At 34.2% G+C, this 27,902-nt stretch overlaps 1 protein-coding gene across 4 annotated transcripts in view; it reads right to left on the reverse strand.

The window, feature by feature from the left end:
* Positions 1-27,096, reverse strand: part of LOC143246380 (uncharacterized) — a 42,464-nt gene extending 15,368 nt beyond the window's left edge. The window contains exons 1-6 of one of the 4 annotated variants that reach the window (XM_076492994.1): positions 26,903-27,096; positions 26,555-26,793; positions 19,703-19,730; positions 18,169-18,309; positions 16,255-16,386; positions 11,615-11,824 (exon numbers count right to left, since the gene is read on the reverse strand). In XM_076492994.1, the coding sequence (XP_076349109.1) occupies positions 11,615-11,824; positions 16,255-16,386; positions 18,169-18,309; positions 19,703-19,730; positions 26,555-26,793; positions 26,903-26,905 (753 nt within the window). In that variant the 5' untranslated portion in view covers positions 26,906-27,096. Of the gene's footprint in view, positions 1-11,614; positions 11,825-16,254; positions 16,387-18,168; positions 18,310-19,702; positions 19,734-21,852; positions 22,163-26,554; positions 26,794-26,902 lie in introns of those variants that run through there. The other 3 variants (XM_076492985.1, XM_076493002.1, XM_076493012.1) reach the window with 3 other exon arrangements.
* Positions 27,097-27,902: the final 806 nt, after the last annotated feature.

Consider the following 27,902-nt stretch of genomic DNA (forward strand, 5'->3'; position numbering starts at 1 on the left):
CTCAATTTATATATTTAATGTCACATTGCATGTATTTAAGTCGTTTATTGAACACAGTATGTTATAAGTTTTACCACGGCATATAACGTACTTATTTTTAAAACAAATTAACATTTTATCTTTTACAAAGCCGTAAGGTCACCCGCCATCTTGTTATATGCACAAAATAGCGATATAAAGTTTTCGAAGTGTGGTTTAAATAAAGAACATTATTACGAAAAAAACAATTATCTTTTTATGAGTTAAGAGTAGCGGGAAAGACAACTGGATAAAAGTACTTTTTATTGTGTTTGTTTTTGAATTTCGCACGAAGTTACACAAGGGCTATCCATACTAGCTGTTCCTAATTTAGTAGTGTATGTGTGTGTGTGTTTTGTTATAGCACAGCCACTCGGGCTAACTGCTGAGTCCACCGAGGGGAAAATGTACCAGTGTAAGAAAAGGTGGAAGGTAGCTAGTCATCACCACCCATCATCAAATCTTGTGCTACTCTTTTACTCAAGGAACACTGGAATTGACCGTGACTTTATAACGCCCCAGCGGCTGAAAGGGCGAGCGTGTTTGGTGCGAAGGGGGTTCGAACCCGCGACCTTCAGATTACGAGTCGAGCGTTCTAACCACCTGGCTGTGCCGCGCTAGGTAGATTTTAAGCAGCATTTAAATTTCCAGTTATAAGTTAAAGAATGAATCGCACTGTTCGACCCAGAATCGGGCCGTTTGATTTGATCTGAATTTGAGTGAATTGCATTCATGTTCACATCTGCCCAACTTTTTCCTTTCGGGACGGGTCCCGGCCTTTCTTTCCACTGCTGCCTTTGCCTCCACCCAAAAGAACATTTAGTGAGACATTCTCCACCCAAAAAGTCAAGAATAATAACGATAATTAATTTATTAAAATAATAAAAAAAAACCACCACTTAATCTTAATAACAATCCACGAAAGGGGACGAAGAGGAACTACAAAGTTCCTGAATACCCCAGTTGGAGAGAGAACTCTTCTGATTTCTCTCTCTCTAAACTGAACCCCTGCCACGGTAGTTTAGTTTTTTTTTAGCACTGTTCGAGATACTCAAAGAACAGCTTTCGCCTCTACGTAATTAAGTTATTTTGAACAGCACATAATCTTGATCTATGGAATGAATTTGTTTAAGCGCAAAGTTATGCCATCGACTCACTGCACCGTACCTATTACTGGTATCTAACCCCGAATTTGAAAATTATAAGCCAGTAAGTTTGCCGCTGAGAACTAGATTTTTTTTAAAAAAGCTAATGATAAACAATGAAGACACCATAACCATTGTGAGAGGAATTCTAGCATATTTTTCACTTAAAAAGTACTACAGAATGTGGGAAATTAAAGCTGTAAACAAATGGACAAATCTCTGTGGAAAAATCCATCGTTCGCGGTAGAAAGGTAGGCTGAAACAGTTACTGCTTTTGTGTAGAATTTTCCACACTTGTTTCGTGCAGGAAGAACGAGTGTTAGTGGTGCAAAAATGTGAGAATGAACGAATAATCTAAGAAAAAGGACACTTCAGAATCGTTTCAATTAGATTCGGCAATAAATTCCCTGTTAAGTTAACATGAGTGGGTGTAGTTTTGTATGATGTATTGGCCAGCTTCTTGGAGCTACGACGCTGAGGTTAAATCACTTATAATGGAGTCAGTTATCCAGATGTTCTTCACACCACACATCGTATGCTCTAAAACTGTTCAATGACCGTCAACAGTTTAGAAAAGATAAGACCAGAACGACATCAGTTAATCAATATCATTCACTGCGAATTCTTGGACTACTCTTTTTACAAACAACAGGTGGGATTGACCGTAAGTTGTAACATCCCCCATGACTGAAGAAAGAACATGTTTGGAAGCAGAATTCGAATTTGGGGCCCACAAATTGCGAGTCAAGCGTCCTAATTACGAGGCACCTAGAGAAACATTATTATTCTGAAACCGTCATTGGCTTGTTGCTTTGAAATTCACTTCTGTAATCCAAAATTAAATGCTTGGTCAAACTGTATGGTTTACATTGTGCTAGGAACGTCTCCACTGGGGCGGTGTGGTTTGTTTGTTTTTTAATTTCGCGCAAAGCCGCAACGGGATTATCTGTGCTAGCCGTCCCTAATTTTGCGGTGTAAGACTAGAGGAAAGGTAGCTAGTCATCACCATCCACCGCCGACTCTTGGGCTACTCCTTAACCAACGAATAGTGGGATTGATCGACACATTATAACGTCCCTACGGCTGAAAGGGCTAGCATGTTTGGTGTGACGAGGATTCGAACCCGCAACCGTCAGATTACAGGTAGAGTGCTTTAACCATCTGGCCATGCCGGGCCAATGGGGCGGCTTGGGAAAACAGACCCCATTTTAGAGCTTTGTCTCCCCTTTAAGTATCCCATCTCAAATATGAAGATTTAATCATTTAAACTTTTAATCTTACTACAGATTAAATTCCTTCTTACCTTAAAATACCTCCCACCCCTTAAAAAAATATAGAAATGGCTCTGATTTACAAGTATGTCACGTGCTTCTTATCAGCAGTAACCCCTGACCATAATGTGGGGTGAATGAAATCTTTATTTATCGTTGCCAACGTTTTTGTATGATCAATTTCATGATGTGACATGGATCGGAAACTCGCGAAAGAATTTAGTAAACAGTATAATTGACTACTCTTTCTCTGGTCAGCAAATGAGCACTTTTGCGAAGTTCGAGCATTTAATAAATTCTAACCGTATTTTAGGTCTGTAGACTTGAGGGAAGGCAGCTAGTTATCACCATCCACCGCCAACGTTTGGACTACTTCTTTACCAACGAATAGTGGGATTGACCGTCGAATTATTTCACCCTCATGGCTGAAAATGCGAGCATGTTTGGTGTGACGGAGATTAGAACTCGCGACCTTCGGATTACAAGTCGAACGACTTAACCACCTGGCCAAGCTGGGCTATGCTACAATATAAGAATATTTCACAGTCCATGGACCGTGAGATGTGCAATTATGGATAGTCACGGGCCTGGACAACTGTAACTGTCTTAAGCTAACAAGCCATCAACTGCATACGTAACCCTTTACTGTTGTGCCAAATAACTAAGCGGGCCGCTAGATGCAAAGGATTTAGAAAACCTATGGTATGCGATGTGATGGTAAAATCCCACCATTTTATAAAACATTGAGAACTTAAGAGTTAGCGCTGGACATTGCTGGCTAGTTGTCTTCCTTTAGTTTCTCAGTTGCAAATTAAGGACTCCAATGCGCGGATAGCTCTGTGTAGCTTTACTTGAAGTTCATAAAGAGGACAAAATTTGTTCCTTTCATCTTCTTTTCTGTAAGTTAGCTTATACTACTTTACTTTATTATACCTTGTGGTTGTTACAGAACCTAGAAACACGTTTTTCTTCTCTCTGTTCTTTTATTCAGGGTGAAATTTGGAGCCTTCAATCGGTTTACAGTCCCTCTATTCTTTGGTAAAAGAGAAACCGAAGTCCTGGTAGCGATGACTAGCTGCCTTCCCTCTAGTCTTACACTGCTAAATTAGGATCGGCGAGCGCAGACTGACCTCGTGTAACTTTGCGCGTAACGTTATAACGCCCACGGCTGAAAGGTCGAGTATGTTTGGTGTGACGGGAATTCGAACCCGCGACCCTCGGATTACGAATCGAACGCTTTAACTCATCTGGCAATGCCAGGCCGTACAGAGAATGAAACAGTTATGAGTGTTCAGTGTATGACACGCTTTTACAAGATGGAAAAATAAACGCACGAAAACGAAGAATGAAACATTTAGTAAAAAAAAAAGTAGCTAAAGGTATTTATAGCGATCTATGAAACGAAGCGAAACTAAATTATTGAAACTGAAGCCAGTCGTGACATCATGATAACGGCACTGTGTCATTAAATACCACACTCGTTTCATTAAAATGTTTGACTAAATAAAAGACAGGATGGTGATTTTGAATTAAAAAGCCTTTTTAACGATACGAAATTTCTAGCGTCTGATAGAAACATTTGCGAGAAAAATTCCGGACAGACAAAAGCAAACTTATTATTTATATAGATGCAATCCTATACATACGTACCCATAGATGTCGTTTGTAAGTACAAAGCTACACAAAGGGCTACCCATGCTCTGCCCTCAACGGGTATCGAAACCTGGTTTTTAACAGTATAAGTATGCAGAAATACTGCTGTGCCACTGGGAGAGCTATTTAGAAATACCAAAAATAAAAACATCATTTCTTTGCTGACAGTTAAAAATCGTTTTCTGTTTTTTTAGCGAAAATATTTTTTTTATGGAATAACACAGAACATCAGTAATAGAACTCTTCGGTGTTAATCATAATAGGTTGAGTCAGCTTGTTAATCTAAACCTCTGCATTAATATAAAAAAAGAACACAAGAAATAGGATTTCCAATTTGTTACCGTCAATCAAAAACTATGTTCTGTATATCGTAGAAAGTTTCGGGAATTTAAACAGCATAACAATACTAGAATTATTCACGTTAGTGTAAGTTGCTATACATGTATCACCACAGAATTAACCTTCAGGTTAACCTGAAAATGACCTAGGAGGGTCGAAACGTTGTACTCTGCTTTATTAGTAAAAGTGTTAATATCCACATCAGCCGTTCTGAGATACAACTTACTGTCTTGTTACAAAACTTATAAAGAAAATTTTGCCTAATTCTATGTACTATCTATTATACCTTAATTTAATATGGTCCTCCAACAGCTCAGCTGCAAATATAAAGAAAATAACATTAAAAAACAGGTTTTGATACTCGTGATTGGCACGACAAAGATAGGCCATTGTGCAGCTGTGTGCTTCAGAACAAACAGACAAAATAATTTTAAACACGAATTGTCTTATTTTGAAACATTTTTTAGCCTTCAAATCTTAAGCTAGTTTAATTGTGAAGGAAAGACCCAGATAGGCTGAAAGAGAGATATTGTATCACAAAGACAAATCAGTATTAGCCACTAACCTAACTCATTGATTTCTGGTGAAAATATGAAATAGGTACAATAAAGAGTCTTGTACGTAGGTGAGAGAAGAGCGTAATTTCACCATATATGTATATATATAAAGCATATTTTAAAAGGTGTAAAAAGTCTTCCAGATACCGTCAAAATGTCTGTGGACTTATACTGCTAGAAACCGGGTATCGACATCCGTGGTGGCCAAAGCAATTTATGTGGCTTTGTACATAATAACAAAACAAACAAACCATTGAAATGTATCATTTTCTATGAAAAATACAAAATATTTTTGAGAGACCTCCGTATGCCATTTATTTCCTCCAAAAACAGCACACCTTTCACAGATTGCTGATTACGACCCCGTGTTTTAAAATATATATATAATGTATTTTATTTATTATTAACTGACAGTTCCATCTCTCCAGTGACGACGTCAAAAGGGGGTTTGGGGGTCTTGAGACCCCGAAAAATGAGCCAAGCCACCCTCAGCCCCCTAATATTGTTACCTACATATATTCATAAAATAAGGAAAACACAATCGTCGTTGTTGTTTAACAATTAACATCAGAGAGACATAGGTCTGTAGAACTCAACGTCTTCATTAAGACGGAAGTATGTGTCATGCGTCCCATAGCAACGTACTGAATGCACTGAAACTCATGCACTGTATTGCCGCTCCCTGTGTAATGAAATTCTATCTTGATCTTTGACGAAGATTAGACAACCACGTTGATTTCAAGTTACAACAGATCATCAGAGATTTTACTTGATAAACCAAAAGTTTCACAGGTATATACCCATTAATTTCATTTATCTTTTATTGAAAAGTAAAACATAGCATGCATGTATAAGTGTATTGTGTATAGGTCAAAACTATGAAGCATTTAGCCGGTGTTGCGTTCCCTGTGAGATCATTTTGCATTCTGTATCAGCCATCCAAAATTGTACTGATGATTGTGGCATACACTTAAAATTGTGATTTACAATCCAATAATTGTTATACTTATGATTACATAATAACTTTATATGTTAACTGACCAAATAATATTTCTAAACAATTCTAGATTGAATTTTGAAATTATCATTGGGCTATTTAGAAGTGCCTTATTAAATGTAATGTAGTAGTTACATTATTGTAACGGGTGCTTGTCACACTTATGATAATAAGAACAATATCACAATCACAGTTTGGTCTGTATGAATAATGTGAACTTATGGAGAAACCAGCCTTTCTGTGAAGGTCAATTGCAATTTAGACATTTTGTTTTGGTGCTACTATGACCATTCAATATCCAGGCCGCGGGTTTGCTTTGTTCGAGCGCGCGATTCCCGCCTCGAACGCCTTAAGCGTATGGCCACCAAGCCGCTGACCATGGTGTATGCTCTGCGTGCGGCTAACGATCGGCTCAGCCCGATCGAGATCCAGATTTCCAGGTATGATGAAATCCTGAAGAAGCTGAGTGGTCCTGGCAATGCCAAGTACACGCACCAAGATATCCAAACAAACTGCTTGACATCATAGCTGGAATGATCAGGAAGAATATCAGCAAAGAGGTCGTGGAAGCTGAGCATTCTGCTCTAATGGTAGATGAAACAAAAGATGTGAGCAAACAAGAACAGCTGTCCAGTGTAGTAAGGTACCTCCACCAACAGAGCCTTCACGAGGAGTTCCTGGACTTCACAGCTGCTGAGGGTCTGGATGCAGATTCATTGCTCAAGAAAATCATGGAGACTCTGGCTAAATGTGGTATTGACCATAATGCCTGTATTAGCCAGTGCTATGACGGAGCTGCAGTCACGTCAGGACACATCAGTGGCGTACAGGAGAGGTTCAGGAGAGAGGTGTCTCAGGCTGTGTATGTCCACTGCTATGCATACAGGCTCAACCTTGTGCTAGTTGATTGTGTGCACAACGTCCAGGCTGCAGCAGAGTTCTTTGTGACAGTTCAGAAGCTGTACATATTCTTCTCTACATCGGTTGTGCATGAAGAATTTCTGAAGGTACAGAAGAAGCTTGAACCCATGAACCAGCACACAGAGTTGAAGCGACTGTCAGACACAAAATGGGCCTGTCAACAAGCTGCTTGTCTGGCTGTGAAAAGAATCCTCCCTGCCATTGTGACAACCCGAAAGCGTCTTGTGGAGGGAGACAATGTCCACAGAGCCACTGAATCAAAGGACCTGTGCATCCTCCTAGATCAGCAGTTCGTAACCAGTTTAGTGGCCATAGAAAAACTACTGCTGATGACAAAACAGCTATCAGACCACCACCAGTCACCTGACCTCTGGTCTCTCAGAAATGAGAACTAAAGCAGCATGGAAAGACTTAGAAGAGTGTGCTGAGGATATATATAAGAAAGTGAGAATACGCACTGAGACGGCGCGTTAAGGTGGACAGCGATCTGACCCCAGACACCTGGACGAATTCATAATCACGAGCTGAATAGAAGATTCTCCTCTGATGCCTGCAGTGTTCTGATGGGTGCAACTGCATTGAACCCCAAACACTCCACATTTCTGGACAAGCAAGCACTCTTAGGAATGGCAGCAAACTATGGTGTGGCAGAGGATGACCTCGCAGTGGAAGTCCACCAGTTGAACTGGCTAATTGCCAGGAAGAAAGACAAGAGACAGGAAGTATCCACACCATTGGAGCTTGCAACAATGCTGGAGCCATACAAGGATGCCTTCATGGATCTCCTCAAACTTGTACGCATTGCTGTGACCCTGCCTGTGAGAGAAGTTTCTCATGTCTGAAGCTTTTCAAGATATACTTGCGCAACAGCAGTGGTAACAACCGCACCAGCAACCTTGCTGTCATATCAGTAAACTCCAGGAGGACAAAACAACTCGATATTGATACTGTTATAGACACATTTGTTGCCAGTCACGAGAACAGGCACATTGTTTTGAAGTAATATTGACTATAAACACAACATGATGAAAGATAGTTAGCCTGATAGTGACCTTACTTTTCCTCAGAGTGTATTAACTTCATATGGGATAATTCGTTTCTGCTATGTAAACTATATCTTTATGTTATATTTCTTTTGATTTGTAGCTTTACTCTTAATGGTATATTAAATGTTCAATCTAAGCTAATCTTGATTTTCTTTATTATTATGTGTTACCTTGGGTGGAATTTAGGTGAGCTTCCTCTTTTACATATACGCATGTTTTCATGAACAGATTATTTCTAATTTGTAATAATGAATTATTAATCAGAGTATGAGCTTTCAATGAAAACTGCATTGAAAACGCAGTTCAAAATAGCACACCTTTCTGAAATGTACCTTGGTATTTACATTATTATAATTTACCATCTATACTTCATATTGATGGCATTTTGGGAAGCCCCTCCACAGTTTACCTCAGCCCTCCCCAACGAAAATATCCTGACGCTGCCACTGCATCTCTCCATATTGTGAAAACAAGGATGTGTTTAAAATAATTACTATTTTAAGTGTTTATATTTATAGACTGATAAAAAAGAATACCAAATTCAGGTGTGTGTATATATCTTCAATATTGTCATCTCATTGTATTACTCATTGTAAACTTTTTACTGTGATACCAAATGTTTGAACATTTACAAATACTACATCACCACGTTCACTTTGATGCTTTGTATTATAGTTAAAACAGTATTACATAAACATTCAAATCTCGACTTCTAATTGTGATTAATCTATTCACCGAAAATAATTGCTTAATAAAACAATAAAACAATAAAAGGTTATCTAGTTGTGAAAGGGTCTAACACAAGTTTTTAGAATCGGATTTTGTGTTCCTGCCTCATCTTTCTCAAGATTCCGAGATGACATTCCTCACATTTTTTTACATCCCTCTGACAAGTTAGTGGGACCGAACTTGGCAGAAATGCTCAGGTACCACAGGCGGGTGTTCTGAGGGAGTTTTTCATGTGGATACGGATCCTTTTGATCGGTATGTTGGGGCCTTTCAACCCTACAATGTAACGATGATATTTTATGCTAGTAATTTAAGTGGAGTTATGAGTACTTAGTACGGAAAATTAAAACTGCATCTGAAATATTCTGTATCACAAGAAAACCTGATTAGAGTTTAGTTACATCGTTGGTAATGGAGGCTGATACAAAATACATGTGTCCAAAACCTGTTGCTTTGTTGATAGTTTTATAATTGAGGTAAGACACAGTTCCTCTTGTAGGATATCATACATACACTTAAAACAAGTTTTTAAACCACTTCTTAGTCTCTAAGTGTTCAAGTAAAGTGTTGTCATTAAAAACAGGCTACGAAATAAATAATTCCCAGTATAATTTTCCGACGCAACTATTTAAATAAATGCAGACGAGAAAAGAATGTTCTCTAAACTAATCACCATATGTTCACTAAAGTTTACACTAGTTTATATCGCGAAACCCTAGATTTGTAAAATATGTTGGAATGCTTCAAAAAATATAAAAAGGTTCTATAAATACGAAGCATATTTGAGTGTTTAAAAAATCACCATATTATTTTAAGTCTTTTTGAGGAACATAAATTATTTTATGTTAAATAAATGAACCATAGAAAAATTACTTGAAGACTGCAGCTTAACTTAGCAGATTACACATTAAGAACAGTTAATAGTGTTCTTAAGCATAAAAAATGGTATAATACATAAAACTAAAAATCCAACTGTCTGAGAACGAAAGAATGAAACATTCCATGCCAGTTTAAGCAACACACGAATTTAACGACTAGATACAGATACTTGGTTATTTTTGTAGAACAAAGTCATATTAAGCTACCTTTTGTATCTATCACAGGAAATCAAACCACGCATTTCGACTTCGTGAGTCAGTAAATTTACCACTATCCCATCTGGTGACAAGATACAAAGAATATGCAACCCGAAAAAAGAATTATACGTACACGAACACTTGATTGCAAAACAACAACAAAAACTAGGCGGCCCGGCATGGCCAAGCGTGTTAAGGCGTGCGACTTGTAATCTGAGGGCCGCGGGTTCGAATCTCCGTCACACCAAACATGCTCGCCCTTTCAGCCGTGGGGGCGTTATAATGTGACGGTCAATCCAACTATTCGTTGGTAAAAGAGTAGCCCAAGAGTTGGCGGTGGGTGGTGATGACTAGCTGTCTTCCATCTAGTCTTACACTGCTAAATTAGGGACGGCTAGCAGAGATAGCCCTCGAGTAGCTTTGTGCGAAATTCAAAAACAAACAAAAAAACTAGGCTTCGAAAAGATGAAAGTATTGCACGTGGAAAAATGAAATAAAATTGTTGGAACTTTTAAGAAAGTTAAAACTGAAACATCGCGTAAATAAAATGTAGGGAACATTGTTATATTTGTTTTAAATTACTTTTCAATAAGCCATCTTAAAAATAACAATATAATATTTGTGTATCTTGAATACACTTGGTTTCGTTTATTGAGATGAGACGTTGTACGTACAAACTATATATAATCTTCCTGCAAAATAACTATTTCAGTAACTTTCTATATGTTGAGTAAATGCGTTAATTTTCAACTGTTAAAACATAAGTCCATAAATAATAGTTAACATTTTTGTTGCAGGTGTAGAAAAAATAATATAGTAAATTAAATTGAAGCTCGTCATTTTGTTAACATAAGACTCTACTTAAGATAATTACATTTCAATGAGTCACACAAGCCCTCTTCTAAATATTGTATAAACAGGAAATAGTAAAAAAAAAGAAGAGAGAACAAAAAATTTTGTCTCACAAAACCTGAACTTTAAGTGGATATATGATGTAAGCACTATAGGTCACAAGAATGTGGCTAAGATTTAAACCAGGTGTGGTAAACTTTTATTGGCTCAGAAAGGTAGAATTTACAATGACAAAAAAAGCACAACTTCCAAAAATGGTATATCGGCAACAGCAACTATTTTTCGTAATGTTTTATCTTTTAAATTTAATTATGCTCGAGAAACAGTTCAATGATCAACTGGTTGATGAGGATGAGGTTGGTTGATGAGCTATTCTGTTGTGTGAAATTTATAAAATTAAAAATATAATAAATATTGTTTTTTGCTGTTCAGAAATTATAAACATTTAACAAAAAATACTCTGCAGCCACTGAGAAACCGCGTGCAGCTTGTGAAATACCGATTGGACAATTTTCCCATTTTAATGCTACAGTTTGTTTGAAGCTAAGAAAACAAAGCTTTACTATGGACTGACTACCTGTGATCTGTCCACAACGAGTATCGAAACCCGGTTTCTAGCGTGGTAATTTCATATACATACTGCTGCCACTGTGGGAGGGAAGCGTTACAAAGCTTGATTAGTTATAATGTGGATGTTTGTGCTTTAACAATTTGCAAAAAAATTGTAGCATAGGTAAATTGGAACAAACAACTGTAGATATTTATCTTCTGTTTTTATACTTAAAATAGGTTAGTCTTGAGATAACCTTTTTTTTTTTCTGAATATTTTCAAAAAATGTTTGTTTCCGCATTTCCATAAGAAAAATTTTAACAAATTCTAAACTATCCTGTTAAAAGCTGTTTTTAATAATAAGATACATTTTGTAGTGCATTTTTATATTTAAAAAGTTAAATAAAAAATATATCAAGTATGAAAAATTTATATATACATTTTACAAAACAAAACTCACAGATTTTCCTACTCCACTAATAGACATAGATCTTGGTGAGCGAGGCATCCCCTGTTCTTCACCTCCTGTGTCACTGTTACTTGGCAACATGCGGTTCTCTATCAACAAACGCCGAGTGTCTTCCAACTCTTGATGGTCTTTCTCGTAAGTTCTTTTTAAGTTTTCGACATAGGAAACCATAACTTCAAAGGCACGATTCATCCGTTCTTCCTGAAATAAAAACCTCATGCTCTTATTTTGACTTATACAAGAGAACATGTAATTTAATTCCAAAAAGTACAACTTCCACTTTGTGTTTATTTTTGTCTCAATTTTGGTATACGCAAAACCTTAACATGATTCTAACATTTTGAAAAATCACACATTATTCATTATATTTTTAAGAAGTATAATTACTCCATAACATCAGAAACCTCACCATGGTAATTGCAACATTAAAATTTTGACATCATCTATGTTTTGAAAATATTGCCATGAATCATTAATTATTGAAAATGCTACCGTAAGTTTTTGAGCCGGTAAGTATTTGTTTTTTTAAAATCAATCTAGAACTTTAAATGAACTCTTAGATGATGGAACAAAACACACTTTTATATTTGGAAAGTTTATGTACTTTAGTTTATAAAGGTAAATGGTTTTTGTCTACGAATGTTTCAAAACATTCATACTTTACGCGTGGAGCAAGGTTACCATATAGCACCAATATAAATGGGTTTGATTGTTTTGAGTTTAGTTTTGAGTCAGTTACACATTCTTCTTTGATATTTCTAAATCTTCCCGCAGTTGATGCAGCTGAAAATTCCTCCAGGCTTCTAGTAACGGGCTTTGTGGTTATATCAGGTGTAGAGAAACTGAAGACTTGTCTTCCTTACTGTTTTAAATGGAAGTAACCAGATGATATATACGTTATGAAAAAGGTTACCCTTTCCAGAGAGGTAAATTAACCATTTAGTGGTTTATCATCTCAGTTTTGGCTATTCTCAGATGTATACTACGCTCGATATATGTATACACTTCATGGGTAGAAATACGTATGTCTTTCCTTATGTGTACGTATTAAGTAAAAGCTAAACATTTTGTTCTGTTTAGCATTTAGCTCTGGGAATAAACAAAGGAATTTTTTACTATCAAACTTCGTGTCAGTTCAGTCAGGGTAAAAATTTATATATACTCTGCAATAAATTTTTAAATGAGATTTTTGTTAGAGTGATGATTTAACTTACTGTAGGAAGACAGTTTATTTGAGAATATCACAACTATACCTAACCTAGATTGGACACAGCGAACATCTTGTGTCCAACGCTATGAAGTTCAGCCCAGCTCCTACGGGGATTAAATGGGATTTGGTATGTGATGGTAAAGGTGTAAGAAATGAGATCAAATTCATGATTCCTACAGAAGCTGCCTAAACATTGGTCATCCTTGCAGCCAGGTGCCCTGAGTGAAGTCATCACTTTGACCACTTTTATATATTCTCTCCTCTGCAAACGATGACAAGCTAAACGCGAGTAAAAAGGCATGTATCTAACATCTTACACACAAAATAAATAATAATAATATTGGGAATAGATAATTTACAGAAACTGCTTCATTACTTAAAATCAATACAAAAAATCGTTAAGTATTGCTGATAAACAATGGATAACATGATTTGGAGCACTAGAAGAAATCCAGGTGAACCAAAGAGCTGCTTTCAATAATCATTTTTCTTCAAAGTTTTCAAATATGGAGGGTTTAACGGAGACATTCACTTTGCCATATCATCCACACTCGAATTTTGTAACTGAACAGAGTATTTACACTAATAATAAGTGCTTGCTAGAGAAGCTTGTGAAACCTAAAAGAACTGAGAAAATGAATACGTGCTGTACATTACAACAGCACATTATTCAAGAAAGAAATAAAGCTTTGCTTTGAAATACAGGCCTCTCGTGAATGTTTTCTATGGTATTCCCTATCAGCATAGATGTGTAACAGAGCATCAAGAACATGTTGGGGTAAACATTACTTGATACACATGAATTTGCATGTTAGCAGTTGCCTAAAACTGTCACATGGCAAAAGAGATGTTATGACAAGACAATAAGGAAACAAAAGTTCAAGAGAGAATACTTGATGTAGCTTTTGTGTGTGTATAACAAAGGAAAGTGGTTTGGTTCTGACTAGACTGGTCCTCGTAGTGATTTTTTAGAGAACGCAGTTCATCAAACTGCGAGTAGCAGCAATTGCTATACAAAAATGCTGTAAAATGATAAACCCAATGTATCACTGATGACCTTTTGTACATTGGTTGAATTAGGAACCAGAAACTGAGAAGAATGATGGGCCTTGACTCAACTACTGGGCACGAGATAATAACACTGAACTAAGTGTCCTATCAAAAGATGTTCCACATCGATCGTAAAGCCATGTACAAAAATTATTACTGTGAATCACAAGATCCAAAATATTAAAAAGATATTTCTGGAACTGAAGCCTGACAAATTGGATTAAAGCCCCAGCAAAAGTTAAAATTCCTTGCCAAAGCTGCTGGATCGTTGGCATCAACGTTCACTCCCACTCAGCCTGAAACAACAGCGCCAATAACATAACAATAGTATCCATATATTTCAATTTCAATTGCAATTTATACATCAGTCAAGACTACTTCATCTACCTTAAACGTTTTTACCAGGACAATTTGATAAACAAATAGAGAGACGAGGGAACTGGAACTCAGATAAATCGGGAAAGCACAAGAGTTTTGCCAGATTCACGCAGAGCTGTTTTAAGTTAAGAAGGACCTGGTGAAAGCAAAGTAAATCATCATGAGAATAATGTTATAGTATCTCCACATATTAATTTAACAGCTGTCCTGCAGATGTTGCTGTTTGAGGAAAGTTAATATGAAATCCAGTAAATGCTGCATTTTAAAATTTTAGTGTTATAAAAGTTATTATTTAGTTAGAATTGTTTTCCATATATATAAGGTTTTCAGAGTATTTGCCTCGAAGTCACATTATTATTTCAAATATAAACAAACTTCCTTAAATTATTGAAACTAATAATACATAATTCAAGATCTAGTTGTAAAAACAAAACTATTTAACTGTTATTGTAAAACAAATATGTTTCACTTGTTTTAAAATAAGGCTAGAGGCGTTTACTGTAAAAATTAACAAGTATTCATGGATGTTGTTTTACATAGATTCATATACAGTCGTCAATGGTAAATAGTTTTGTTTTCATAAATTTTGTGTTATATATTAATAAAAATTAACTATTAAAAGATTTCGTATAAATGTTTTTATTTTTGTTATTGTTTAAAAACATTGCTTACCTGTCCTGCCTATAGGCTGTGCCATGAAGCATATTTGCCTGTTGCAAGGGCTGGTTTCCACAGAAGCAAACCTAATTCACAGTTTCTTTGTTCTTAATGTTTGAGGGTTACATAAAGGAAAAGAGGATGAAATATGTGGCATGTTTTACATACCAATTGTGTAGAATAACAACCATTTCTTGCACGTGAAATAAATGAAAATACAAAAGAAACTCCTATTATTTTGAATTTCGTGCAAAGCTACTCGAGGACTATCTGCGCTAGCCGTCCCTATTTTAGCAGTGTAAGACTAGAGGGTAGGCAGCTAGTCATCACCATCCACCACCAACTTTTGGGTTACTCTTTTACTAACGAATAGTGGGATTGACCGTCACATTATAACGCCTCCACTCATGAAAGGGTGAGCATGTTTGGTACGACCGAGATTCGAACCCGCGACCCTCGGAATACGAGTCGAACGCCTTAACACGCTTGGCCATCCCGGGCCGAAACTCATGTTAACAAGCATGGTTATTCTTGTTGCATGAATGATTCCTTTAGGCTTATGCTAATGGGTTTTCAGACCACGTCAGTTATCTGACGGTTTGGCATTATGAAAGATTTTCCTCTTGTATCTTTTAATGGAAATTACCAAGTGAAGTGGTTAACAAATCACTTTAAAAGAGTTAACCGTATTCATATTAGTGTTATTTCAGAGTTAACTAACTTCAAATTGTTTATATTTCTTTTGTCTGCTCCAATGACAGGAGTGAGGTTGTCTTTCAATTCGTATAGGCATTAAGCACAAACTATACATTTGTGATGTATTTCCTCTCGTAAATAAATAAAATGTTTTGAATGGTGTTAAGTTTTGTTTTTCAGTTTATTTTTCTCGTTTCGGTTCAATTGAGGTAAAACTATGACGTACTCTGATACATCTTTTGACGAACCTCCTGCAAGTTAGAGCTGCTACTACAGTCACTTGTATAGAACTACTGTATATTAAAATACCACAACTGTATCTGATAAACCCCTGCAATCGCTGCCTCTCAGCTATTGAACCAAAGCCCTGGGATAAGTCATTAACTTATCCCAACATAACACAAATCTTTAGTGTTATTTAGTTTAATCCAGGAATTACAAATACTTTAATAAGACTTTTGTTGGTTTAGACTAGAAACAGTAAATAAAACAATTAAAATTAGTTATATAAATGTATATTGTTTCAGTTAAACACGCAAAAAGTAAGTTGTTTTATAACTGTGGCTTATGAGTTATAGTTTGATAATCAACATCTAAAAGTGGATACGTCAGTATTGCATACCATATAGAAATATCTTACCTGTTGAACAGCTCCGTATAATTCGGCACAGCTCGAAACACGTGCACATGTTTGTTGAACAATCTCTAATTGTTGTTGAACCTTGCCGATTAATTTTCTCATTTGATGTGTAGTGCTTTGTTGGTTCAGCGCCTTTACAAGTAGAAAAAAAAACATCACAGCTCACATATTGGCTTCAGAAAAATATATACTTTTCAATTATATCCAATGAATAAAATTTTATTATAAAGCAATTTAAAGTCTGCTTTGAATAATTCGAATCTCATCTTTATCGCGTAACAAATCAATTCCGAAAATTTATATACAAAGAACAGTGTATTACATTTATATACAAAGAACAGTGTATTACATTTATATACAAAGAACAGTGTATTACATTTATATACAAAGAACAGTGTATTACATTTATATATAAAGAAGAGTGTATTACATTTATATTCAAAGAAGAGTGTATTACATTTATATACAAAGAAGAGTGTATTACATTTATATATAAAGAAGAGTGTATTACATTTATATATAAAGAAGAGTGTATTACATTTATATTCAAAGAAGAGTGTATTACATTTATATATAAAGAAGAGTGTATTACATTTAGATACAAAGAACAGTGTATTACATTTAGATACAAAGAACAGTGTATCACATTTATATACAAAGAACAGTATATTACATTTAGACACAAAGAACAGTGTATCACATTTATATACAAAGAACAGTATATTACATTTATATACAAAGAACAGTGTATTACAGTTATATACAAAGAACAGTGTATTACATTTAGATACAAAGAACAGTGTATTACATTTAGATACAAAGAACAGTGTATCACATTTATATCAAAGAACAGTATATTACATTTAGATACAAAGAACAGTGTATTACATTTATATACAAAGAACAGTATATTACATTTAGATACAAAGAAGAGTGTATTACATTTATATACAAAGAAGAGTGTATTACATTTATATATAAAGAAGAGTGTATTACATTTATATTCAAAGAAGAGTGTATTACATTTATATACAAAGAAGAGTGTATTACATTCAGATACAAAGAACAGTGTATTACATATATATACAAAGAAGAGTGTATTACATTTATATATAAAGAAGAGTGTATTACATTTAGATACAAAGAACAGTGTATTACATTTATATATAAAGAAGAGTGTATTACATTTATATTCAAAGAACAGTGTATTACATTTATATATAAAGAAGAGTGTTTTACATTTAGATACAAAGAACAGTGTATTACATTTAGATACAAAGAACAGTGTATCACATTTATATACAAAGAACAGTATATTACATTTAGATACAAAGAACAGTGTATTACATTTAGATACAAAGAACAGTGTATTACATTTATATACAAAGAACAGTGTATTACATTTATATACAAAGAACAGTGTATCACATTTATATACAAAGAACAGTATATTACATTTATATACAAAGAACAGTGTATTACATTTATATACAAAGAACAGTGTATTACATTTAGATACAAAGAACAGTGTATTACATTTATATACAAAGAACAGTGTATTACATTTAGATACAAAGAACAGTGTATTACATATAGATACAAAGAACAGTATATCACATTTAGATACAAAGAACAGTGTATCACATTTATATACAAAGAACAGTATATTACATTTAGATACAAAGAACAGTGTATTACAGTTATATACAAAGAACAGTGTATTACATATAGATACAAAGAACAGTATATCACATTTAGATACAAAGAACAGTGTATCACATTTATATACAAAGAACAGTATATTACATTTAGATACAAAGAACAGTATATTACATTTAGATACAAAGAACAGTGTATTACATTTATATACAAAGAACAGTGTATTACATTTAGATACAAATAACAGTATATTACATTTAGATATTCTTTAAGTGTTTTAGCCTCATTTTCCACACTCTTTTCTGCAGTGTCTCTTTGGCGCTGCTGTAGTTCGATCCTCTGGCTTAAAGTCAGTTTATCTGTCCTGAAACCCAGGGATAGCTTGCTGAACTTGTTCTGTAACGAACAAACGGCAGAAACCTTCATTTGGTGTCATATTAATTTTGTTTCACTATTTCTTTCATGTTCAATTTATTGATATGTCGAAATATCATACGTATCAATAAACCAGTGACAGATTTAACCAAAATGTAAGTAACTCTGCTTGAACATATCTCTAATATATTTTTAACTATTAAACATTTGAAAATATTTGTATTGAAAATAAATAGTGACTTATAAAACTGGTAGTAAAAAAATGGTGTGATCAGTGGTATGGCAAAAACTAAACTATAGCCACGTGAGTATATGTGTGTGTGTATGTATATATATATATATATGTGCAATTTTTATTTATCTATTAAAATGTAACACCTGCAAAATACACATTTATGTGTTTTTAAATAATACACAAATAAACTGAAATTTTTTTATTAAAATAGAGAGTTTAAAATTAAGAAGTATATTGTACAAAAATTATAATTTTGTGAAAGCGATCAGTCTAACATTTATACTAAACTCTGATGCATGTCAATGGAAAGAAAATAAAAATTGTGAAATTAATCAATGCTGAAAAGCATGGTAATTTTTATATTCCTAGTTTTGGATAAATACGAATAACATACGTTATTTAACGAAGCTCTTGTTCGTTTGTTTTGAATTTCGCGCAAAGCTACACGAGAGCTATCTGCGCTAGCCGTCCCTAATTTTGCAGTGTAAAACTAGAGGGAAAGTAGCTAGTCATCACCACCCATCGCCAACTCTTGGGCTACTCTTTACCAACAAATACTTGGATTGACCGTAATATTATAATTCCCCATGACTAAAAGAGTTAGCATGTTTGGTGTGACGGGGATTCGAACCCGTTACCCTCAGATTACCAGTAGAGTGCCTTAACTACCTGGCCATGCCGGTCCGTCAACGAAGCGCCTCCTGATGATTTCACTTTGAAAATTGAAGGAAATCTTTACTGACATGTAAGAAACAACATTAAATAATTTTCGTTAGAGAAATTAACAAGTGATTTAGAATTCACTTTTTTGTACTTTAGAACTTCAGAAGAGAACTTTAAATGTGTGTAATATTTCGTAAATAAAAAATATATATTACACTTTAAGTTATTTCAGAAAAATTCGTTAAAAATATTCAAAATTACAAAAAATATCAAATATTCTGTTCACACCATTTTACATTCGTAGTTTCATTACCTACCAGAACACAAGCACGGTGGAACGTCATTCAGAAGTCTACCATTGCAAATGACGGATTCGTATCAAATCGAAACTTAAACTAAATTTACCAATAAAATGGTATAAGGAGTAAAAATGGTGTTGATTAAATCATGCTGCGCGTTTAGAATAATTAAATCAAATAGCGATAACTTTAATAGCCTATTTAACAAAAATCTTACCTCAATTTCCTTTTCACTTAATTGGCCACTGCTGAAAATACACAATAAAAAGTTGCAAGCCACACAGCAATAATTTGTATAATAGCTCTCAACATAAATAGAACTTGAAAAATGAAACAATTTTAATTGAAGTTATTGCAAAATATTTTCTAACGTAAAGGTTTCTCCGTTTCATTGTTTTGTAAAAGTGTTTATATTAACACAGAGTTGATAATAAACTATACATTTTTTTATTTACGGATAAAGAAATAAACATGTTTTAAAACTTTTTTAAGTAAAGGAAAACTACGTTTCGCTGAGTTTACCCAGCTTTATCAGGTAGAAAGCTTTGAACAAAATATTACAATTCAACTACTCACGTGCTACAATATCAGTCATGAAATAACGTCCTTAAACAATAATAACACTGCTTTTTATCTTAGTGGGCCTAAAGAGCCATGGATTGAGAAAAACGCGCTGTCGACAACCGATGTGACAAACACAGGGTGGTTGGAATACTATGATACTATTGTGCTACGTTGTAACTCTTGAAAATCCCTAAGTAAGTAGATACAGAATGCAGAGCTTAAACATATAGTGAGCCTAGTGTTTAATGTTTTGTGATAAGTATAATTAATTAATAATAATGCAATATAATTAAATAAAAGTTAGAAGCCCTCCTAGTGGCACAGTGGTATGTCTGCTGACTTACAGCGCTAAAGACCGAATTTCGATACCCGTGCCGGCCAAAACGCAGATAGTCCTTTGTGTAGCTTTGTGCTTAATTACAAACAAACAGAGTAAGGATTAAAAAATAGTTTGATGTAAAAACATCTTCACGTATATGTTAGTTGATGAAGTAATTGTGCATAGAAATGTTATCAAAATTACTTCAGTCCGATTTCCTATTTAGATGTTTGTGTCGTGAACTAGTTATTTCATTTTGCAGAAACTCTTACAACATTTCATTTCAAGGCGTTATTTATGAAATATTCGAAGACCTAAATGTAGGAAATCCAGTTTTACTTGTTTCATCCAATATACTTACGATCAAGACAGAAGAAATTACTACTTTCTCTTCTTTCCATATTCCACTTTCTGTTTTTTTTGTGAATGACATTTATATGGTTTTCAAACGTGACTGTAAATCATCACAATATTAAGTTTACTGCTGTGTCACTATGGGCGAATTAAATGTAACGATTGTGATAGTTCTTACATCAGACAACCAAACGACAGCTTTCGACAAGGCTCAAAGAAGCTTTTGACAGCAAACTGTTATGTATTTGAACACACGGTGAAAAACAATTACCACTTTAATTTTTCACAAGGTGAAATTACTGATAAAGAAAAGGATGTGAATCGAATAAAAATTTAAGAAGTTTTTTTTATCGAAAAAACTGAACTTAATTAAATGCACGGGTGTATGGTTATATTATTCTAACTTTTTCATTACCTAGCTATTGTTTATTTCTATTACGTTATTGTTTAATGGCGTAACATCACGGTTGGTATTGTAGCACGTGGCAGTTTGAATTGTTGTAATATTTTGTATCTCGAGACGGTTGGTATGGGTATTAAAGCTTTTATTAAAATAAAGTAGAGAACAACGTTTCGATCTTCTTCAGGTTAACAAAGAGGCACGAATTACTCCATCATGTTGTAGCATTTTGTTCAACGCTTGCCACCTGACGATGCTATTTAATTATCTAGTGAAAAAGTAATGTTTAAAAGAATATATTTAAACGTTTATCCTTAAATGAAATTTTTTATCTACTTTTAAAAGTCCTTTCCATAAAGTGTTAACGTTATCCATTATTCACTCGCAAATGTAGAAACATTTTCTCTACATACATTTAACTGCAACAATAATATTTTGTATCTGTAAATCTGATAACGTAGGGGTCAAAACTTCTCAATAAATAATTAACTTTATAGGTTATTCGCAACAACAAATCAGAGGCATCGCTAGGCACTGGCACACGGAGCGCATGCCTTTATTCTATTTAACAGTGCTCGGAATGCCTATTGGTTTCTTGAAAAAGCAGAACAGAAAAAACATGACCGGTATTATACTGAAACATCTAAATTCCCGCGCCTATGGGCCTGAGCCCCTAGCGACGCCTCTGTAAGAAATCAAAGAAAAATTACACTTCTCAAAAAACGCTTACGATTTCCGTATTGCTTGCACCAACTCATAAAAGGAGCTTATCTGGGACATCTTGTTTCCTTCCACGTGATCTTCAATGTGTAGGGCTTATTTCAACAAAACACAACTCATTTTATACAACAATAGGCGCCTTGTGTAAAACGTACCTTAGTATAATATGTATAAGAAGTGGTAAAAGATACGACTTACTAATTAATTGAAGGATAACAAAGAGGTAGTTACGATTTCCAGTTCGCACGCTAGCTTTGAACACCGTTGTTCGCAGCATAAATAGTATGTGAAACAGTTATTCGGCTGCCTGTTTCTAACTCTTATCGCTAGCAGGAAACACGTCATTATATATATGTTGTTCACTTCCGGTGTAACTGTGTGAACTTAATTTCCAAAATTGAAACATTTTAACAGTGAGCCTTATTGGGTGGAGAGATTTGAAATAGTACAAAAAAGAGCTACACGAGTGGCTATTATTAACTTGTTCCTCATCACACATGTACTTCAGGTTTTTCTATAATCGTCACTAAATGATGGGCAGTTCCTTACTTCTTAAATGGAAGTTTCTGAGAATGTAAAGGAAAAAATATTACTGCGTTCCACTGTACACGTTACTCTTTGTTTATATGTGGCTGACTTAGTATATGTAACATGACAATGGTTTATGTTACTGAGCCAGTTTTTATGTACAGATGTTTGATGATGTATTAAACAATAAAATACCACATTTTGTATTACATCCGTTGACAAAATTATTTAGCAGCTTTTGATTACAGTTGTTTTATATCAAGTTATATATGTTCACGTGGTAACCAATACAGTCTTCAAAGTGATGGTGAACAAGGGATCATAAATTTATAAACTTGAATGCTTGAATTTTAAAATACACGACCACATAAAACAGTTAATTTTCATACATACTTTTAATTTATATTTACCCTTCATTAAAAAACCAATGTATGAATCAACGTTTTGATCACATAGTCTGATCTTCCTTTAAGGTAAGATTCCAAGAATTAACCTAACATGATGTACACAACTATGGCAGTAAAACAGATTTTTGGATGGTGATGCGCAATATATTTCCACTGATAACTTAATATCTTTTAAAATTTATTCTGTTTGTTTGTTTACAATTAAGCACAGAGCTACACAAATGGCCTATCTGTGATCTGCCCACCAGTGGTATCGCAGCCCGGTTTTTAGTGGTGTGAGTCCGCAGACATACCGCTGTTCCACTGGGGTACCACTTATTTTGATAGACCTCTGACTTACCTCGTCAGTTCACACGAAGAAAAAAATATTATTTTTGTTCTGAACTGTGATGTCATCTCACAGCTTACATCAGATTTAAGATGAAAACTACGACTTAAGTTTCATTCATGGTAAAATAATCTTACCCATACATCACATTGGTAAAAACTTATTATGAAAACACATCCTATTTTTATATTGTAATATACTTTTTACAGTAATTTTACCTTGAATTTAAAATGTTTCAAACATCATATTTTTTTTTACATAAAGCGGGTCACGAATATGTTTTACACTACCTAGAGCTTGAAATTTAAACTTTTAATCCAACGTAATTTAATTAGTGGGAAAAAAATAAACGTAGAAAATACTTGAAATACACTGAATTGTTTATTTAAGAACAGTAACAAAAGCTCAGAAAAGAAAAAAATAAAAGTACAGATGTTGTTGTTACAAATTATTAGTTAGATACACATAATAGTAATAAAAAAGTAAAAGTACGAATGTTGTTATTACAAATGGTTAGTTAGATATATATAATATTAATAGCACAGTAAAAAGACAGATGTTGATATTACAAATGATTAATTAGATACATATAATATCAATAAAAAAGTAAAAGTTGTTGGTTTTTTTAGTTAAGCACAAAGCTACACAATGGGCTATCTGTGCTCTGCTCACCACGGATATCGAAACCCGGATTTTAGCGTTATAAGTCGGAAGACTTACCGCTGAGCCACTTGGGGGCAAAACTAAAAGTACAGATGTTGATATTATAAATGGTTAAACACATACGTGTGTGTGTTTTTCTTATAGCAAAGCCACATCGGGCTATCTTCTGAGTCCAGTGAGGGAATCAAACCCCTCCTTTTAGGATTGTGAATCCTTAGACTTACTGTTGTACTAGCGGGGAACTAATTAGATATATATAATATTAATAAGAAGAGTAAAATTACAGATGTTGTTATTACAAATGGTTAATTCGATACATATAATATCAATAAAAATAGTTTTTTTATTTAGCGGTTAAACAATTTATGTATTATAGTGTTAAGAAGCATACTATAGTTTCAGGAAAAATGTTGTGTTTTCTTTCTCTCTTCTTTATAAAGATGAGCTTTTCAGTTTACCGATATCATTAAAATTTTTCAGATTGTTGTTTGTTATTAAGCACAAAATTACACAAAGGGCTCTCTGTGCTCTGCCAATCACGGGTATCGAAATCCGGTTTCTGGCAGTATGAGCCCACAAACTCAATCCAATTATCTTTTTTTTTTTTTTGATGAGTAAAAATTGATTTATATATCATATTAAGTCTATTCTTCACCTCGGTCAAATCAACAGTAATTTGGGCCCCCGGCATGGCCAGGTGATTAAGGCACTCGACTTGTAATCCGAGGGTCGCGGATTCGAACCCCCATCACACCAAACATTCTCGCCGTTTCAGCCGTTGGGGCGTTACAATGTACGATCAATCCCACTATTTGTTGGTAGTAGAGTAGCCTGAGAGTTGGCGGTGGGTGGTGATGACCAGCTGCCTTCCCTCTAGTCTTACATTGCTGAATTAGGGACGGCTAGCGTAGATAGCCTTCTTGTAGCTTTGCGTGAAATTCAAAAACAAACAAACAAACACAGTTTTCTTAGAATGCGTTTGGTATTTTCAACATGAACGAAGCCTTTATGACCAATGTAGAGACTCCAAAGCTCAGGCAAAGCAGTCTTTCATTTATAACTTAAGAACTGACTGAAGGTTACTAGTCAACAGTATCTGGCACCACGGCGTTACTTACAATAACAGTTACAACGCTCTGAAATTTGCATATTGAGACTCGAGGTAGAAAAAAAGCTGGTAGCCTATTATACAGCTATACACTAAAACAAACAAAATAAGCAAGAGTCTTACTAATGATGACAGTTGTTCAAGTTCAAGAAACGACTCAATTTAATATGTGAATATCGGAGCTCCCGTGAGAATACTGTCACTTTAAAATGTAAACTAAAGTGCATAATTACAAACTAATTACTTCATTTAGTCTTTTTTAAAAACAGTATGCTATATTATCTGATTACATCTTATATTGTTTCACAGTTAATAATATTTACAGACCAATCTAGATTAAAACACTTTATTATTCCTTTTAATCTTAAGAACAAACTCTATAGAGTATCCTGTTATTGATAATTTAAATATATCTCAGATTTAAACATAACATAATTTAAGCAATTCAGTTCGTTTTGTTTTTGTACGTACAGAAACTGTCACTACTAGAGCAATTAATCTGTGCATAAGCTCTTGAGAATATGGAAGAACAAACCATAGTGAGAAAGGAGAAGAAACTTTGTCAAATTATTAACAAATTTAAATTAGAAGAAACGTTACTATGGTATTCTTAATACATAGTTTTGTGACATTTTACAAATTGTAACAATGAAGGTTTTAGAGGATGCTTGTGATAATTTCCGTTATGCGCTGTGCTGTTAAAGTGATTCGTTTCATTAGTTTCGAATTTAATATGTGTCTATTCTATACAGTGTCTAATATTGAATTACTTGAAGAAAAAATTGGTTTATATAGTTCCCAACTATAAGAACCTGCCCTTGCAAGATAAACAACACAACATAAGCAATCGATGTGAAAGAACACAAGTCATTGAAAATATTCAACATAGCTATTTCATGTATAGCTACACAAGTTTTTCTGGTCATTATCATAGTTAAATTAAAAAACAACAACAACAGATAAACCGGAATAGTAAAATATTTGAGCAAAAAAACGTTTCGCTAGTATTCACTTGCCGTCTTTAGGTAATAAAACAAATGTAATGACAGGCCAAAAGTAACGAAAGATTTTTTTTATGCATTGAATTTTAGCTATCCTAGTTGTAACCGAATAAATCTGAAATTCCATAAGTGCTATCATAGTTTTCGCTATTCTTATATTGTATTTGTAACCACTATGTTCTGTAAATTCATTTTTATAAACGTTGTCGTCTAACACTTCATACATAAACATAACCTCTAGCACATTTAATTCATAATCAACTATAAACCGTTCATTTTATATATATTTAAATAAAGTATATTTTAAACGTTTTATTTTGCTAATGACAAAAATGATCCTACTTTTATCATCAGAAGAATATTTTGAGAAATCAAAATATTTCCTGTCCACTTCCGCAGAATTTTCATTTAAATATTCCCAAACAAATTCGAACTACATGAAAAAGGTTTCGTTCACTTATATATTATTAGGGCAAGCAATGTGGTATCGCACACAAAAAGAAGTTTACTCTTCATGAATACTACAGCATCTCTTTTCTTGCTAATTGGAAACTCACAAAATAATGTTAGTGTATTCCAGTAAAATTCTAAATAAATAGTCCAAAACGTTTATATATGTAAAAGAGTCTAATACACGCATACACAGACGTAATTCATTTCATTTCAGTTACTCATACCTGAATGGCTTATTTCCTTGTAGACCTAACTGTCTAAGCAATTTGTCTGGAAAACTTGGGAAAACCGGATCGTTTATAGCAGTCAATATTCCATCATTATTCAATCGATGTGTGTGTTCATTCTCTGCACTTTCACCAGAACCACCGGGAATTGATTCGGACTCGGATGCTTCCATTAAATCTGGCATCAACGACTTTCGTTTTGAGGTAAGGGACAACTCTCGTTTCCTTGGCTTATACTGTGAATAAAATACAATGGGTTATTCATGAAGACGATGCATTGCACAGTTATGGAAAATGGAATTTCAAAATACATTTACTGTAAATATTTATGTAAAAAGCAATTACCATTTCAATTAAACATGTGGGTTGGAAGGAATTAATGTAGATTTGGACACTCAAGAATTTATTCCTATCTTTTTAACTTCAGCCTAAGAAACGCATAATTAAATCGCCAAACTTATAACCTTTTTCAAGTGATCCTTATCGCAAGAAATACATGACTTAACTAACACAAAGAGAGACTTTGAAAGAAATGGCATGAAAATACAAGGGTTTTAGAAGTACTATAAATCAACAAGAAATTCTTTTATAATAGTAATCTGATACATATGTAAGAGTTTGGACACAACTACAGTTTTGCATTTACGATACAGTAAATTTTATATCGTCATTTACAGTAAGTTTGTCCAAAAGTAAACGTGCACGAATACTTGAGAACATGAAACAAACTTTCACTGTATGATTTTATTTCTTGAGCTTTCCGGTAATTCTCCAGAAATGTATGTGCCCTACCTCATAGGTCACGTATTGCAAGGTCATATTTTAAGTAGGTTATAGAGCTCTCAAGAATGGTAACTTTTGTTAGACCATAGAAGCTCGTTGTTTTAAGGCTTTCGCTAAATATCAAATTACACGAATGAACAACGTAGTATAAGTTACATTTTAACCTGACTGTTGGCTAGATGATATACACTTACAGAAGGTATATATTCAATGGCTTATATATTACACCTTGTCAGATTTATTGCAGACTATGTTATTCCCTTAAATATCCTGAAAGGCTTAACATAAATCATAGAACCCTTACAATTTCTGCAGTTCCCCCGCTGGTACAGCGGTAAGTCTACGGTTTTACAAGGCTAAAATCAGCGGTTTGATTCCCCTCGGTGAACACAGCAGATATCCTGATGTGGATTTTCATTGAGAAAACACACACTAGCAATTTCAGTCTTGGTTTTTTTAGTTCTATCCTTGAAATCATACAATTTTAACAAGATAGTTTGAAGGACAACGTATTAAGTTTTGTTTTGTTAACCTGAAATGTTTTTCTTTAATTATCGTACCA

Source organism: Tachypleus tridentatus, chromosome 1, assembly GCF_004210375.1.
Source record: "Tachypleus tridentatus isolate NWPU-2018 chromosome 1, ASM421037v1, whole genome shotgun sequence".
In the NCBI taxonomy this organism is placed as follows: Eukaryota; Metazoa; Arthropoda; class Merostomata; order Xiphosura; family Limulidae; genus Tachypleus; species Tachypleus tridentatus.